At 37.5% G+C, this 14,578-nt stretch overlaps 1 protein-coding gene across 1 annotated transcript in view; it reads right to left on the reverse strand.

Moving 5' to 3' along the window:
• Positions 1-14,578, reverse strand: part of LOC123231977 (maestro heat-like repeat family member 5) — a 101,460-nt gene that overhangs the window by 38,772 nt on the left and 48,110 nt on the right. The window contains exons 13-17 of the mRNA XM_044658304.1: positions 10,340-10,472; positions 8,621-8,724; positions 6,877-7,026; positions 2,056-2,210; positions 309-456 (exon numbers count right to left, since the gene is read on the reverse strand). Of these exons, the coding sequence (XP_044514239.1) occupies positions 309-456; positions 2,056-2,210; positions 6,877-7,026; positions 8,621-8,724; positions 10,340-10,472 (690 nt within the window). The remainder of the gene's footprint in view (positions 1-308; positions 457-2,055; positions 2,211-6,876; positions 7,027-8,620; positions 8,725-10,339; positions 10,473-14,578) is intronic.

Raw genomic sequence — 14,578 nt, forward strand, 5'->3', positions numbered from 1 at the left:
TAGTATAAGGAACTTCCAAAATATGAACAAATAAGAGAAACTTCATGAATTAAGCTCTACAAGGGAGATGTGCACTTCTAAGATGGGAAGTTCAAGCAGTATGATGAGAAAGAAGAGGTGAGGGAGAGAGAGAGAGGGGAAGAGAGAAAGTTATCTGTGACTACTTCCCCTTTCTGGGTCTCAGTTTTCTCTTTTGTTAAATAAAGGTCTCTTCCAACTCTAAAAGTAAATAATTTTGCCCAAAGTAGAGGTTAAGATGTCTCTTAATAAGAAGTGTTATGAGAAGACCGCCCAGAATCCCTGCTTACCTCTATGGACATCATTTCTATCTTCTCCTTTACATTTCCATAAATCTCTCCCGATGGACGAATTTTCATTTTCAGGAACAGCAGGGTCATCAGTCTCTTCCTTAAATTTTTATCCATTCCCATGACCTTCCATATTTCCATGATTTGCCTACAAAGTGTAGCAGGATTAATTACTTCAAATTTATCTCTACTCCTCTTTTGCCCAAAATTCACACGACTTTACTGGAGAAGCATGGGAAGAAGTAACTTTCCACTTCTTGAGGGGAATATTCTGTGGGCATTTCTGGAGATAAATTTATAAGGGTAGGACTGGCTATTACCGTAAGTGGAGTTGATTGTATTTAGTTGTTGTCTTCCACTCAGTTGCCAAAGTGATTTTCCTGAAGAGCAGGTCCAATTATATTACCCTCCTGCTCAATAAATTCCAGTTGATCCCCATTTCCTCCAGGGTCAAATGAAGGACCTGCTGTTTGACCCTTAAAGCTCCTTACAACCTGACCCATTCCTATTTTTTAGTCTTTTTATACTTCACACACACACATTTATTCTACTCTGGTTATGTATTATGGTAGGTTAGGTATGATACATAATATTCTATGTGAGTAAGATTGTACATTATATGCAGGTATGATGCTATACTACTCTATATAAATATGGTTCCTAGTTAATTTAGGAAATTGATCATGCCAGATTGACTGACTATGGCCAGATTTTGGACTTCTTAGTAGAAAATTGCTGGACACAATAGCCAGACAATCATAGAATATACACTTTTATTTTTGTTTTCTCTTCTTTCTTTTGATGGCTTGGAAAGCCATCACAGATTTAGAGAGAGATGAAGCCTTAGAATTTCACTAAGTGAAATAGGAAACTGAAGCCCAAAGAGATTAAATCATTTGTTCAAAGTCACTCAAATAGCAAATAACAGAGGTAGGACAGGAACTCAGGTCCTTGGACTACAAATCCAATAGTTTTTTGGGGAAAGTCCAAATCAGGATTGGTAGCCTGTGAAAGTGGCAATTTGGGGAAAATTACAGATCTGATATTCTATTTTCTCCTCTGTCAAATGAGTGGGACAGAACAGATGTCTTTTAAAGTGTCTGCCAGCTCTGGCCTTTAATGTTCTGTGTTGTAATGTCACTTTAACAGTCTACAAATCTATGAGAGAAAGGATTGTTCAGTGCAGGTTGGTTAATCAGGCTAGTTGCAGCATAATAGATGGGAACAAAAAGAGTCACTAAGAGTTTGGGGTAGTTAACTACTCATTAAAAGGGGAAAAGAAAAGGACAACTCCTGGGGTGGCTGTAAGAGCTTGCCTGCCTCTTTCCACTCCAGATGCTCTAAGCACCAAATTGTTCTCGTTTCCCAGGTGATTCTATGTGAAAGATGGGACAAAGTAATGTCTAGAAAGGAAAAAGGTTTTGCCTAAATCCTTATCACAGTGAGATGAAGTGCTAAGATGCCTGTTAAACATGGGAATGAGTGACCCTGAGAGCCTGTAGAACCCCTTTTTTCAAAGAAATTCTTAAGCAAAAGGCTCTCCTGGCTTATTTCTTCAGTGAGCTATGAGACCAGAGATTTAGGTTTATAAGATCCTATGTGTTAGAGCTGGGAGTAACCTTAGAGAATACATATTACAGAAGAAGAAACAGAAGCCCAGAGGGAAAATCATCTGGTTCTAAGGATACAAACAAATTTCAGGCAGCAGAATCAATCCTCCCTATTACCCCAAAGGGTTTAGTGGTACCTGTCCATTGGTTGGGCGATGGACAAAAGTACTTCAACCACTGTCTGTGTGTATTTTCGCCCCAACTCTTGGATAACTTTGAAAAGTGACAGTCGGACATCCAGGAACATGATAGAAGGGAGCACTTTGTGTATGCCCTTAAACACTTCTGCCACCTGTAGGGAAGAAACACTCTGAGTGAGTTGCTACCATAATGACAGTCCTTCAGATATTGATGGTATTTATGGTCAGGATAAATGATAAATGTTTCTTTATCACTTCATGATTATATAAATGTTTCCCAGCAAGTATTATTATTTCCCTTTTATTGATGGAGAAACTGAGACTCAGAGGTGAAGTGACTTGCCCATACTCACAGAGTCAGTATGTGTCAGAACTAGTATTTGAATCCTAATGATCCCAAAAAATCTAGTGAAATAATAGAGGTAAAGCATGTTTGCCAACCTTAAAGCCCTATATAAATCTTAGATATTCCTAGATAGCACAATCCCTGAAATATAATAGGTGCTCAATAAATACATGCTGATTGATAGGTAAGGATGGTTCCAATGAGTAGGTCTAAAGATATGCTTAATCAAATGAATTTTCTCTGGTTATTTTACTTTGCTCTAATGCCTAATCTTAGATGTTCTTGGTCTTCTGTTTCTCTGATACAAATGGTTACAATTCTGTCTCTGTCTCTCTCCTGGAGATCCAGGTACTCTCTGCCCTTCTAACCTGTTTCTCAGGATATTTCCTTGACTCCTAGCCCTTCTGACTAACCTCCTAGACTGCCTTGAACATGTAGCCTCGTTCCTCCACTTGAATTTTTCACTTGTCCTTTGATCCCTAATTGGGAAGGAGTAGACTTCTCTTCTTCCTCTAGTCTGAAGCTCAGCCACCTTTGGGTAAAACATCCAGCCTCTCCACTCTTTGAGCTGCAAGGTGTCTGCTACCCCCATAGATTCCACAAAGGTTAATTATGAAAGTGGCCATGACAAAGGGAGAACACCAGACAATGGAGTCAGCCACCCTCCCTAACATCAAGGCACACTGAGTGTGACAAACTGAACACAGGTACTTTGTCTAAATCCAAAGCTTTTCTGCCTTCTAAAAAGAAATCTTGAAGCCTGAAACCCAGATCTTGTCACCCTTTGTAGAATGTGTTGTGAGTTTTGGGTATTGACCCTGATTTTTCTTTTAGCAATGACTTCTGCTTCTTTTTCCAATCTACTTGTTTGTCTTCCTACTACTGGCTTATTGCCCTCTAGACATGTCATTTACCTCCCCTGGCTTCTGAAATGGGGATATTTGTGAAGTCTACCTGACAAAGCTACTCTGAGAAACAAATGAAATCATATATGTCAAAATACTTTGCAAACCTTTACATGCTATATAAAGATTATTATTATTATTATCTTCACTTCTGGCTATTTCCAAAAGTCAAATACAATCATAAAGGAGGAAGGTTTGCTTTTGTTACTCTTCCAAGGATAGTCCAAAGAGTCAGTCACCAGTTGTCAGAGAAATACCCAAATAAGGAATCCAAATGTTGGTAGGAACAATGTTAGAGTTTGGGGGATTAATATATGACTTTCCAGATACTCCTTTGAAAGAGACACCATGTTTTTGGAGATACACATTAGATCTATTTTCTACATTTTCTCATTTCAGTAGAATCACAATTTAAATATGTCTTTCCAACTAATAATAATTTGTTTACATTGTTTTCTGGTTTACAAAATTATCATAATTTTTCAATAACCCTGTGAGATTGGTATTATAAGTATTATTCTTTCATTTTATAGATAAAGAAACTGAAGTTCAGAAAAGTTAAGTAACTTGCCTCAAATCATACATTAAAGAAGTGACTGGACAGAGACAAACTCTTAGACTTGAAGAGAATGAGAATTCCTGACTCCCTGACTTTTTTTTTTTAACCCTTAATTTTTGGTGTATTGTCTTATAGGTGGAAGAGTGGCAAGGGTAGGCAATGGGGGTCAAGTGACTTGCCCAGGGTCACACAGCCGGGAAGTGGCTGAGGCCGGGCTTGAACCCAGGACCTCCTGTCTCTAGGCCTGACTCTCACTCCACTGAGCTACCCAGCTGCCCCCTCCCTGACTTTTTAAATAAGACCCCAGTTAGAAGCCTTCCCAATAAGATCAGGAATGAAGTAAGGATGCCCATTGTCACCTCTATTATGTACTCTAATTGCTAGCAGTAGCAATTAGAGAAGAAAAAGAAATTGAAATGATTAAAGTAGGCAATGAGGAAACCAAGTTATCACTCTTTGCAGATGATATGATGGTCTACTTAGAGAATCCTAGAGAATCAACTAAAAAGCTCGTGGAAATAATCAACAACTTTAGCAAAGTTGTAGAATACAAAATAAAAGCACATAAATCATCAGCATTTCTATATATTTCCAACACAACTCAGCAATAAGATTTAGAAAGAGAAATTCCATTTAAAATCACTCTAGACAATATAAAGTAGAAAGAGTAAATGCATCTTTATCTCAGCATGATGGAATAAAAACTATATACAATAAAGGACATTTGAAGCATAGATTAAAAATCAATTAGAAACTAAAGAATGAATGAGTCAAAGAACAAATCATAGAAACAATCATTTTATTAAAGATAATGAAAGCAATGAGATACTCTAGCAAAATGCATGGGAGACAGCCAAAGCAATACTTGAGGAAATTTATATGTTAAACACATCAACAAAGAAAGAGAAAACAGAGCAATGAATCGGGCACAGTAAAATAACAGCAAAAAAACTAGGAAAATGAGAAATGAAAAGCATTCAATTAAACAGAAAAAAGAAATCCTAAAAAAATCAAAGGAGAGATTAGTAAAATTGAAAATAAAAAAATCTTTTGAATTAATATGTAAAACTAGAAACTGTTTAAAACAACAATAAAATTGACAAGCCATTGACTAATTTGATTTTAAAAAAGAAAAAAGGAAACCAAATTACCAATATAAAATGGGTTTACAACCAATAAAGATGAAATAGAAGTACTCATTAGGAGCTTTTTTGTCCAAAATTGGACTCATTATCTTTCCTCCAAATCCACTCCCTATCTAAACTTTCCTCTTTCTTTCACAGGTGTTTCTGTTTTTAGTCACCCCAGTTCAAAATCTCAGAGTCACTTTCACCTATTCCACATATCCAATCAGTTGCTAAATCTTGTTGATTAAACCTATACAACATCTCTCGAATATGTCCATTTTTCATATGAGCACCATCCACTCTCATCATCTCTCACTTAGATTATTGTAATAGTCTCTTAATGTTTCTTCCTGTCTCATTTCTTCCTTCTCTAATCCCATCTTTCACTAGCTTCCAGAGTAGTTTTCCTTAAGTACAGGCCTGACTAAATCATCCTCATGGTGTTCAATAAATGACGCTACTCTCTATTACCTATGGAATCATATACAAACTTCTACATTTGGCATTTAAGGTTCTTGACAACCTGACTTTAGTCCACCTTTCTACCTAATTACATACTACACCCCTTAATGCTTTTTAATTCCCTAAAATCAAATCATACCTCCTTTCTTGTCATTCCTCAGTCAACAAACATTTCTCAAGTACTTTGCATCAGACCTTGTGCTGAGAATTAGGGATATAAAGAAAGACCAAAATAGTCTTTTACTTTAAGGAGTTCATATTCTAATGGGGAAGGCAAAGTATAAAATAAATAAGTATATACAAGATATATACAGAGTAGATGAAAGGTTATCTCAGAGGGGAAGGCATTAGCAGCTAGGGAATTAAGAAAGGCTGTCTGCAGAAGGTAGAATTTGAGCTCACCTTTGAAGGAAGCCAAAGAAGCTACAAGGTAAAAAGGAGGCAGGGGGAAGTCTTCAAGACATGGGGTGCAGTTACAAGACAAACCATCTCCCATCTTTACACATGTCATCCCCTATGCCTAGAATGTGCTTCCTTACCTCTACCTCTTAGAGGTATAGAACGAGGCATACATTTTCAGACAAGCACAATATGTTAATTTAACTGTATCTCTTTATTTCAAGGGAGAGCCTTATTAGGAATAGATAGGAGTAAATGGAATGTTTATTTGTATATGTATAAATATTTCTACATGTATACATAAAGATATATATATATATATGTATATATATATATATATGTCAATTTAGGGGATTTCTCCAATGAAGAACCAAAAAATTTCAGCCTTTACCATGTGCTGTCCAAAACCATTCATAATTTGCCTAAAAGCATATCTAGGCACACTTTTTAAATTTTTCAAATTACACAAAGCTGAAATTTTCTTATCTAAACTGGCCCCTTTGCAATTTCCAATAGGTGTTTTGAGTTCTGCTCTTTGGGACCGAGCTGAAAAAGGGGTCTTATTCCACATGATAACTCTTCAGACTTATTCCACATGATAACTCATCAGGATCCCACTGAATATTCTATTCTTCAAACTAACCATCCTTATTTCCTTCAAATGATCTTCATATGGTATGATCAGGAGGCCCCCAATTGATAAATGATTAATAATAAATACAAGCTGTCCTCAAGAAGAAAAAAAAGGAAAGAAAAAATAAACAAAAATCATTAATAACTACCTGAAAAATTGTTCAAACTCTACTCCTAGTCCCAAAGCCCTTTGGATTTGGTTTAGATTAGATGATTAGATTAGTTTCTAATCAAGTCTGAGATTCTGATTCTGTGAGCCCACCTTTAGTAGCCTCAGGGGAACCTTTCTACCCTGTCCTGCTTCCCTTCCCTGTGTCCATAGGGCCACCACAGATCAATATCTTGTCACCACCCTTCCATTTTTTCTTAGAAAGGAGAGCTTCTGACCTGCTCCATCTTGAGTCCTGGGGTATGAAGAAAAAGGCTGAACAACTCCAGAGCCAAATGTACTCTGACTTGGTTGTGGCCCTTTAGGCCATTCATTAAGGTCAGGATGAGTTGAGTATTTTGTTTCACAGAGAGATTTTTCCTAAACAACTGCAAAAAAACAAGAATCAAGGAATTATCTTTTAGAGAGCTAAGCCTATGGGACCAGGTTAAAAGAATAGGCTAGTCACAGTGTTGGGCAAACTTTTTAAAGAGGGCCGAAGGAAAGGAAATGCTCATCTGTCAGTCTGTTTGAAGGCAACTCTTTCGAAGTTTCATTGCATTGTATTCTATTCATCGTATTCGGCAGATTAGGAGGAGGTTCAGGGTTCAGGGGGCCGCATCTGACCCGAAGGCTTTAGTTTGCCCATCACTGAGCTAGTGCATATCTCTTGGTAATAGGAAGAACTGTTTGTTCTCAAATAATCTAGAATAAATGAAAGTTGGATCCATCTTACTTAGGCAGATTATGTAGATACCAATGAGGTAGGAGCTCAGAGGGCCCACTGTTAGATAGTCCATAGTAGAAACGCCCCAGGACTATTCTCTCAAAATGAAAATCACAAATAAACCCAGTTTACATGATATAAGCAGAACCTGACTGCATGTGATCTCACAGCTAACATCATATATTTTAAATGGGTATGTTCCATATGAAGGTAACAGAACCATCAAGCCATGAACCCCAGCAACTCATAATACATGCGCGCACACACACACACACACACACACACCCCAAAATGATGGTCAAGGGAAGGAAAACCAAGACAAATCAAGATCCCCTTTTCTCACACTTTTTCCAAATGCACTCAACCTTCCCACAGTCAGGAGTTCAATGATCCTCCCACCACATGGGCTCTGATTCCCATATGAACACTCCATCTCCACTCTGCTCTTTCTGCACCAAAGCTGAGTTTCTTTGTAGTCAATCATTATTCACTAATGTTTATATTTGCCCACTGAATTTTCAACAAACACTTGCCATCAGATGCGAGGCCAGAGAGCTGGAAGACATCATCCAGTGCAATCTGCTTATTTTATAGCGGAGAAACTGACCGCTCAGGTTAAGGTCTCTTCACACTGAAAGGATGCGAGGGCAGCCTGGCAACTACCCATCAGTCTGTTATTCCTTCCCTTTGCTACTTGACCTGACCCATCTTTATTCTAGTCATACATTTCTCAGATTTGATATTTTATGTCACTTTTCCTGTGCAGTTGCTTTCCTAAAATATATTACATGCTGTTTTCAAATCCCTGAGTGGTTGTCATGGGAGAAAAGGAGCAAACCTTTATTTGCCTCCTGGGGGCAGGAGCAATGGGTAGAAGTTACTGGAAGGACAATGTTCATCAACATTAAAAAGAACTTGCTAACAATTCAAGATATCCCAAAGTATAATGCTATGTAAGAGATGTCCTAAAGAGAATCAATTCTTCAGGCAAAGGGCTGGGTTTTGAATAGCCTTTGAAGTCCTTTAACAATCTGAGATTCTAAGACAAATACTCTATGTAACCTTGGCTAACACATTTCACTTCTTTGGACACAGTTTCTTTCTCTGTCAAAGAAAGAGGTCGAACTAGATGAACTCTAAGATTTCTGCCCATTCTATTACACTATGAGAAGCCCTGCCTAGGAGCCCACACATCTCCATAGCAGGGCCCTCTTTTCCCCCACCTCCCAGAAGCCCCCTAGCCTGAGGATACTTACTTTCACTAGAAAGGTGCAATCTTTGACCTCTTTCTTTGAGATCTTGATGTTCAGATGCTTCAGTTGCTTCAATATATGTATGCAAATATGTTCTTCCTCAGGCTCTGTAAAAAAGAAATACATTTGCAACATTTTCATTGGGGAACTCAGCTACCACAAATTTAGAGCAAGGCAAACTGAACTTGAACGGAGCTCCGCTTATAAGTTATTTTATCCAGCAAGACACCCCAGTTATCTGTATCTCAGTTTTATTATCTGTAAAATGGGGGAGTTGATATTTACCCCACCTACCTCACAGATTTATTATGAGAAAAGTTACATAACATCTCAAAGTAAAGTTATTTCACAATATGAAGTCCCAACTCCAGAACCATATAATCTGATTTAAAACTCTCATTCCATTTTTCTATGCTTTTTCCTTTCTTGATTTCTCCACTGGTGAGACTCCTTCTAGCCGTGAGAATTCTATGTTACCGTAAATGTAGGCAAATGTTAAAAAATTAACATTGAAACCTGCAGCTTTCTCCCCATTCTGACAGCTTATTCAACGACAGTCCTATTGGCACCTTAGTTACAGTCTTTGGATTTCTTAAAATCCCTCTCCGGAAAGAGGCCCCTATGCAGCTGGATCTAATAACTAAATCCAAGCACCCCTTTCTCCACCTACACCCCCAGAAAGCCATCATGGGATGCTTCTTTTGTTAGGTTGGCATAATGAGACCTCAGTGGATAGTGTCGGAAGGCCTCAGTTCAGAGATAGCATCAGGTGCCAACTAGCTGTATGACGAGCTGTGTGGCAAGTCATTTAACTTCTCCAATCTCAATTTCCTCATCTGGAAAATGAAGATAATAATAGAATCTACTTTGCAGGTAAGGATTAAACAAAGTAATATGTATAAAGTGTTTTGTAAATCTTAAAGGCTAACTGTCTATCAATGCTAGCTATGGTCCTATCATCAGATGAACAAGCAGACGCCTGAAGAAGTCAACCTCATGATTAATCTCCATTCTCCAACAATTAACTCTCAAATCAAACAATCATATGACACTCAGCTCCCTTACTAGAACTCTGATTGTTTTGAGTTCCAAGCCCCTCAATTTTTTTCATCTTGTTCTCAGGGGAGCAGCCATTAATGAAAGATGCCCCTGGTCTTGAATGTTCCCCGTAGTAATTGAGTTACAGAAGTTAATTTTAGTCCATCACGAATTTATTCAAGGGAAGCTAGATGGATATAGCACTGGGGTCTAGAGCCAGGGAGATCTGAGTTCAAATTCGACCTTAGACACTTACTGGCTGTGTGCCCCTAGGCAAGTCAATTAACCCTGTTTACCTTTGTTTCCTCATCAATAAAATAAACTAGGGAAGGAAATGGCAAACCACTTCAGTATCTTCACCAAGAAAACCCCAAATACGGTCATGAAGGATCAGATACAACTGAAGCAAATGAACAATAGCAAAAGAATTTATTCTAACAAATACTCATTTAAAGTAATTCTCTCCCCCAAAACAATTTATACTCTTGAAGCATGGTCATGTCCATTATCTTGCTGGATCATAATGCTTCTGACCTAAAGATAGAATAACTAATATTCTCTTTATTTGACAACTAAAGAAACTAATGCTCACAGAGAAAGAAGGCAAGAGACTTAAAATGAGTCACACAGTTAGTTCAAGCAGCCATACCCTGTTTTTCAATTATTCTAGACTAGGGCTCTCACTTTTATATGTCAGGAGCTGGATGAGGACCGAAATGCACTCTTGAGCACAGAGTCGGTTTTCTTCACACTCATCTCGCCAAAGAAGACTGAACAAACCTATCTGATTCCCCATCATTGCCAATGAAGTCTCAGTCTAAGGAAGGAAAGACAAAAGAAAAAAAAATGCATTAGCTTGGAGACAGGAATGGGGGGATTAGGGACAGAGATAAGGGAAAAGTTGTACCAAATAAGAATTTTATCCCATTTTAGCCACAAGTTCTTTACTTTCCAAGGTTGTAGATCATCTTAGGGAATCATGGAAAAGGAAATAATTTTGTTTTAAAACTCTTACCTTCTATCTTAGAAGCAATGCTATGTGTTATTTCCAAGACAGAAGAGTTGCAAGGGCTAGGCAATGGGGGTTAAGTGACTTGCCCAGGGTCACACAGCTGGGAAGGGTTTGAATCCAGATTCAAACCTAGGACCCTCCATCTCTAGGCCTGGCTCTCAATCCACCAATCCCCCTAGCTGACTCCCTAAGGGAACTAAATTAGGACTAGGACACCTGGTTCCAGGCTTCCTTCTGTTACTAATTGGCAATGGAACTTTAGGCAAGTCATTTGAATTTAGTTGCCTTATTAAATCATTTCTTTCCTGCTGAATTTCCAGGGGATTTTCTGAAGGTCAAATGAAAAACTCCATGTGAAGAAGATCCTTTGAAAAGAATAAATCTGTGATACAAATGTGAGTATATATTGCTATAAGGAATCCAGCCTCATGAACCAATTTGCTTTTCCATTATGAGGGGTATTTTTTTGTTTATCTTAAGAAACACCTTAAACTTCAATTCCAAGGAAAGGTTAAATAAATCTGAAGAAGAAAAGATCTGTAAGACAGCAGTGATTGATTTACTCAACAAGAATTGTGCGCTGATAGACTGAGAAAACTTGGCACCGGGAGTCATTAATAAGTCATCAAGGAAACTGAGAAAAAATTCATAAGAGAAGCTGGAGTGAGTCTAGCCTTCTAGAACATGCCTGAGGAACAAAAGTAAGATTGAGGTACAGTAGAGAAATATCATGAAGAGTTGTTGACTCTGTAGGCATGCTGTGGCAGAAGACCTGGCCTGAGGAAAGTCCCAAGCAAGATTGACTCTTTACCCAAATTCCCTTCCAAGTGTTTGTCTTTCCACAGACTCTTTAATATAATCTGCTATTTCATTGCTCAGATGTTTCCAGTAAACCGAATTTTGCCTTAAACACAAAAAGACCAGCAGGTAACTAGTGACAGATATAAATGTAAAGTTAAGGAGAGACCTCATCTCTGCTTAAACCTCTGCCGCTAACAAGAGCCTCTGACCAATTGTGGCTGAACTCAATGTTTCATCCAAAATTAACTCCCTAAAGCTGAAGAGGAGGGAGCCGCATGGAAATTAGGGGCCATTGCATGGTCCCCTGGGACCACTAGGGAAACTAGGTGGCTCAATGGATAGAACACTGGGCCTAGAGTCAGGAAGAACTGAGTACAAATGCAGCCTTAGATTCTTACTAGCTGTGTGGTCCTAGGCAAGTCATTTAACCTTGTTTGCCTCAGTTCCAAATTTGAGAAGGAAACAGCAAACTACTCCAGGATCCCTGCCAAGAAAACCCCAAATGGGATAATTAAGAGATGCACATGATTTAAATGACAGAACAACAACAAAGGTTGCAAGTAGGCTAATTATTCTGAGTGTTATAGATATAATCACTATCTTCAAGTAGTACAAACTTGCTTTGACTAACCCTATTTAATGAAACTAGAAGAAAAAAGGAGGAGACCTTTACATAAGCTGATTTTGTCACTATCTAAGAAAATTCTTACTAACAATCTCTAGTCCCAGGTGTATATTCTCCCATATCCACCAGCACCATAAGAGGAATATGCATTCCTTACTCTTACCTCTATCCCCATCACCCAACAATCTTATTTCCAACTCACAAGTCACTCTCCCTCCTCTCAGAGTGAGTCACCTAGATCACCATCTTCCTCTCCTCCCCAACTCCTGCCCCTATACTAGGAGACTTTAGTAGAAAAGTAGATGGTCCTCCAAACCTCCTATAATCCCATTTCATCAATCTCCTTAAGTCTCTCAACCTACTTCAGCCATACATACTAAATCTTGTCATTCTCCACAAGTCTTCCCCTCCCTTAATCAGAAACTCCCAGGTGGCCATAGCCTCTTATCATGCCCTATTCCCCTTTGCTTCTCTCTCACACATCTCTTCTTTGTCGTCACTGAGACCTCTAATCTCTCTACCCTGCAATATTTTCTCAGGTCATTCCTGCTCTGACTTGACTTGACTTTACTCCCTTTCCAACATCTAATCAATAGTTAGCCATTTTCTATTCTACATTGTCCTCTTATCTTGAATCTTTTCTTTCCTTGTCCTATCCTGATTCCTCTTGCTTAACTTTGACTTAGATTATTTCCACCATCTAATTTCTTCATTCTTATTCACAAACCACTGCCCATAGCTAGGAGAAATCTCAAAAGTCTGACCAAACTCTAAGCACTCCACAATACCTGCTTCAGTTGCCTTCATGGCCATTGGAACAAATTATTCTCAAAAGTCATTCCAAAATGTATTTAAGTATGAAACTAAAAGGACACAAAAAGATGAAAGATGAAAAAGACTGTAAATATCATTTAAAATTTTTTAATAGTTTGCTTTTATAACTGTCCCCATCACTTTGCAGAGAGTTACTCCTTGTAACAAAGAATGAGATTTGTAAAAAGCCTTTCAGAAAACACAATTGACCCACTAAAGTATATGCTAAAGTATATGCAATTCCATACCTATAATTCAATATTTCTGAAAAAGAAGGGAGGAAGATATATTTTCTCAATTCTTCTCTAAAGTCAATTATCTTGGTGTATATATATATATATTTTTATATATATATATATATATATTTCAGTTTTTTAAGACTGAGAGTCTTTCCATTTACATTATTATAGTAACAATGGATTTTGGCTTTCCTGGTTCTACTAGTTTCACTTTGTATCAGTTCATATTTTTTCATGTTTCTATGTATGAATTTTTAAAAAAATGTTTTTAAACCCTTGCCTTCCATCTTAGAATCAATACTGTATATTGGTTCTAAGGCAGAAGAGTGGTAAGGGCTAGGCAATGGGAGTTAAGTGACTTCCCCAGGGTCACACAGCTGGTATGTATGAATTTTTCATATTCATTGTTTCTAAATGTGCAATAACATCTTTTTACATTGGTGAACTATACTATATGTTTAGATATTTCCCAATCAAAGAACATCTACTTTTCTCAGAATCTTTGCTACCACAAACATGTTACTATAAATATGTAAATATATTTGACCTACTTGAAGTATAGTGCCTAGTAACAAGAGTTCTAAGTTAAAGATGCACAGTATTTTGGCAAAATTCCAAAGGACTTTACAAAATGGTTGGACCAATTCACAACACTATTTATTTACAGTTTATTGGTGTATGTCTTTCCACAGCCTCCACCACATTGATTATTTCCATCGTTATTTCTTTACCACTTTTCTATGTGAAGAGTAAAACTTCTGAGTTGTTTTAGCTTGCATTTTTCCCATTAGTGATCTAGATCAATTTTTCATATAGTTGTTAAACATTTAGTCTTCTTTTGAAAACTTTTTGTTCCATTTTTTGGCCACTTACTCATTTGGAAGTGATTTTTAGTCTTATTTATGTCAGTTTCCTATATTTCTTGGATATTAGACACTTGTCCTAGATATTTGATACAAATTTTCCCCAAATGATGCATTTCCTCCCTTTTTTTTAACCATACTAATATTGTTCATACAAACGCTTTTCAATTTCATGTAATCAAAATTATCTATTTTATATTCTGGGATTGTCATTATCTTCTTCAATGACTTGTATAGCAAATTATTTTCACCATTACAGACAATAAAGCCACCATGCTTGTCCTTCGATATCTCAGTACTAGATGAGCTTACAAAGGAAGCAGAAATGATAATGAAGAAAGTCAAATGGGAAAAGTAGCAAGCAATAGGAAACTATGAATGTTCAGGAAGACCAAGATAGTCAAAGGAGGTCAATGATGGAGGTGACATTTTGAGAGGTTTCTGAGATTGATTCTGAGGTATATAAAGGAGAAGGAGATACAAAGGAATGGGGGAAAATCTTTCTCCTTATTAATACCACAAAAGAATGACTGAGATAACATCCATAACTACCAACCAATATGTCTACTT

The sequence above is a fragment of the Gracilinanus agilis genome, chromosome 1 (assembly GCF_016433145.1).
Source record: "Gracilinanus agilis isolate LMUSP501 chromosome 1, AgileGrace, whole genome shotgun sequence".
Taxonomy (NCBI): domain Eukaryota; kingdom Metazoa; phylum Chordata; class Mammalia; order Didelphimorphia; family Didelphidae; genus Gracilinanus; species Gracilinanus agilis.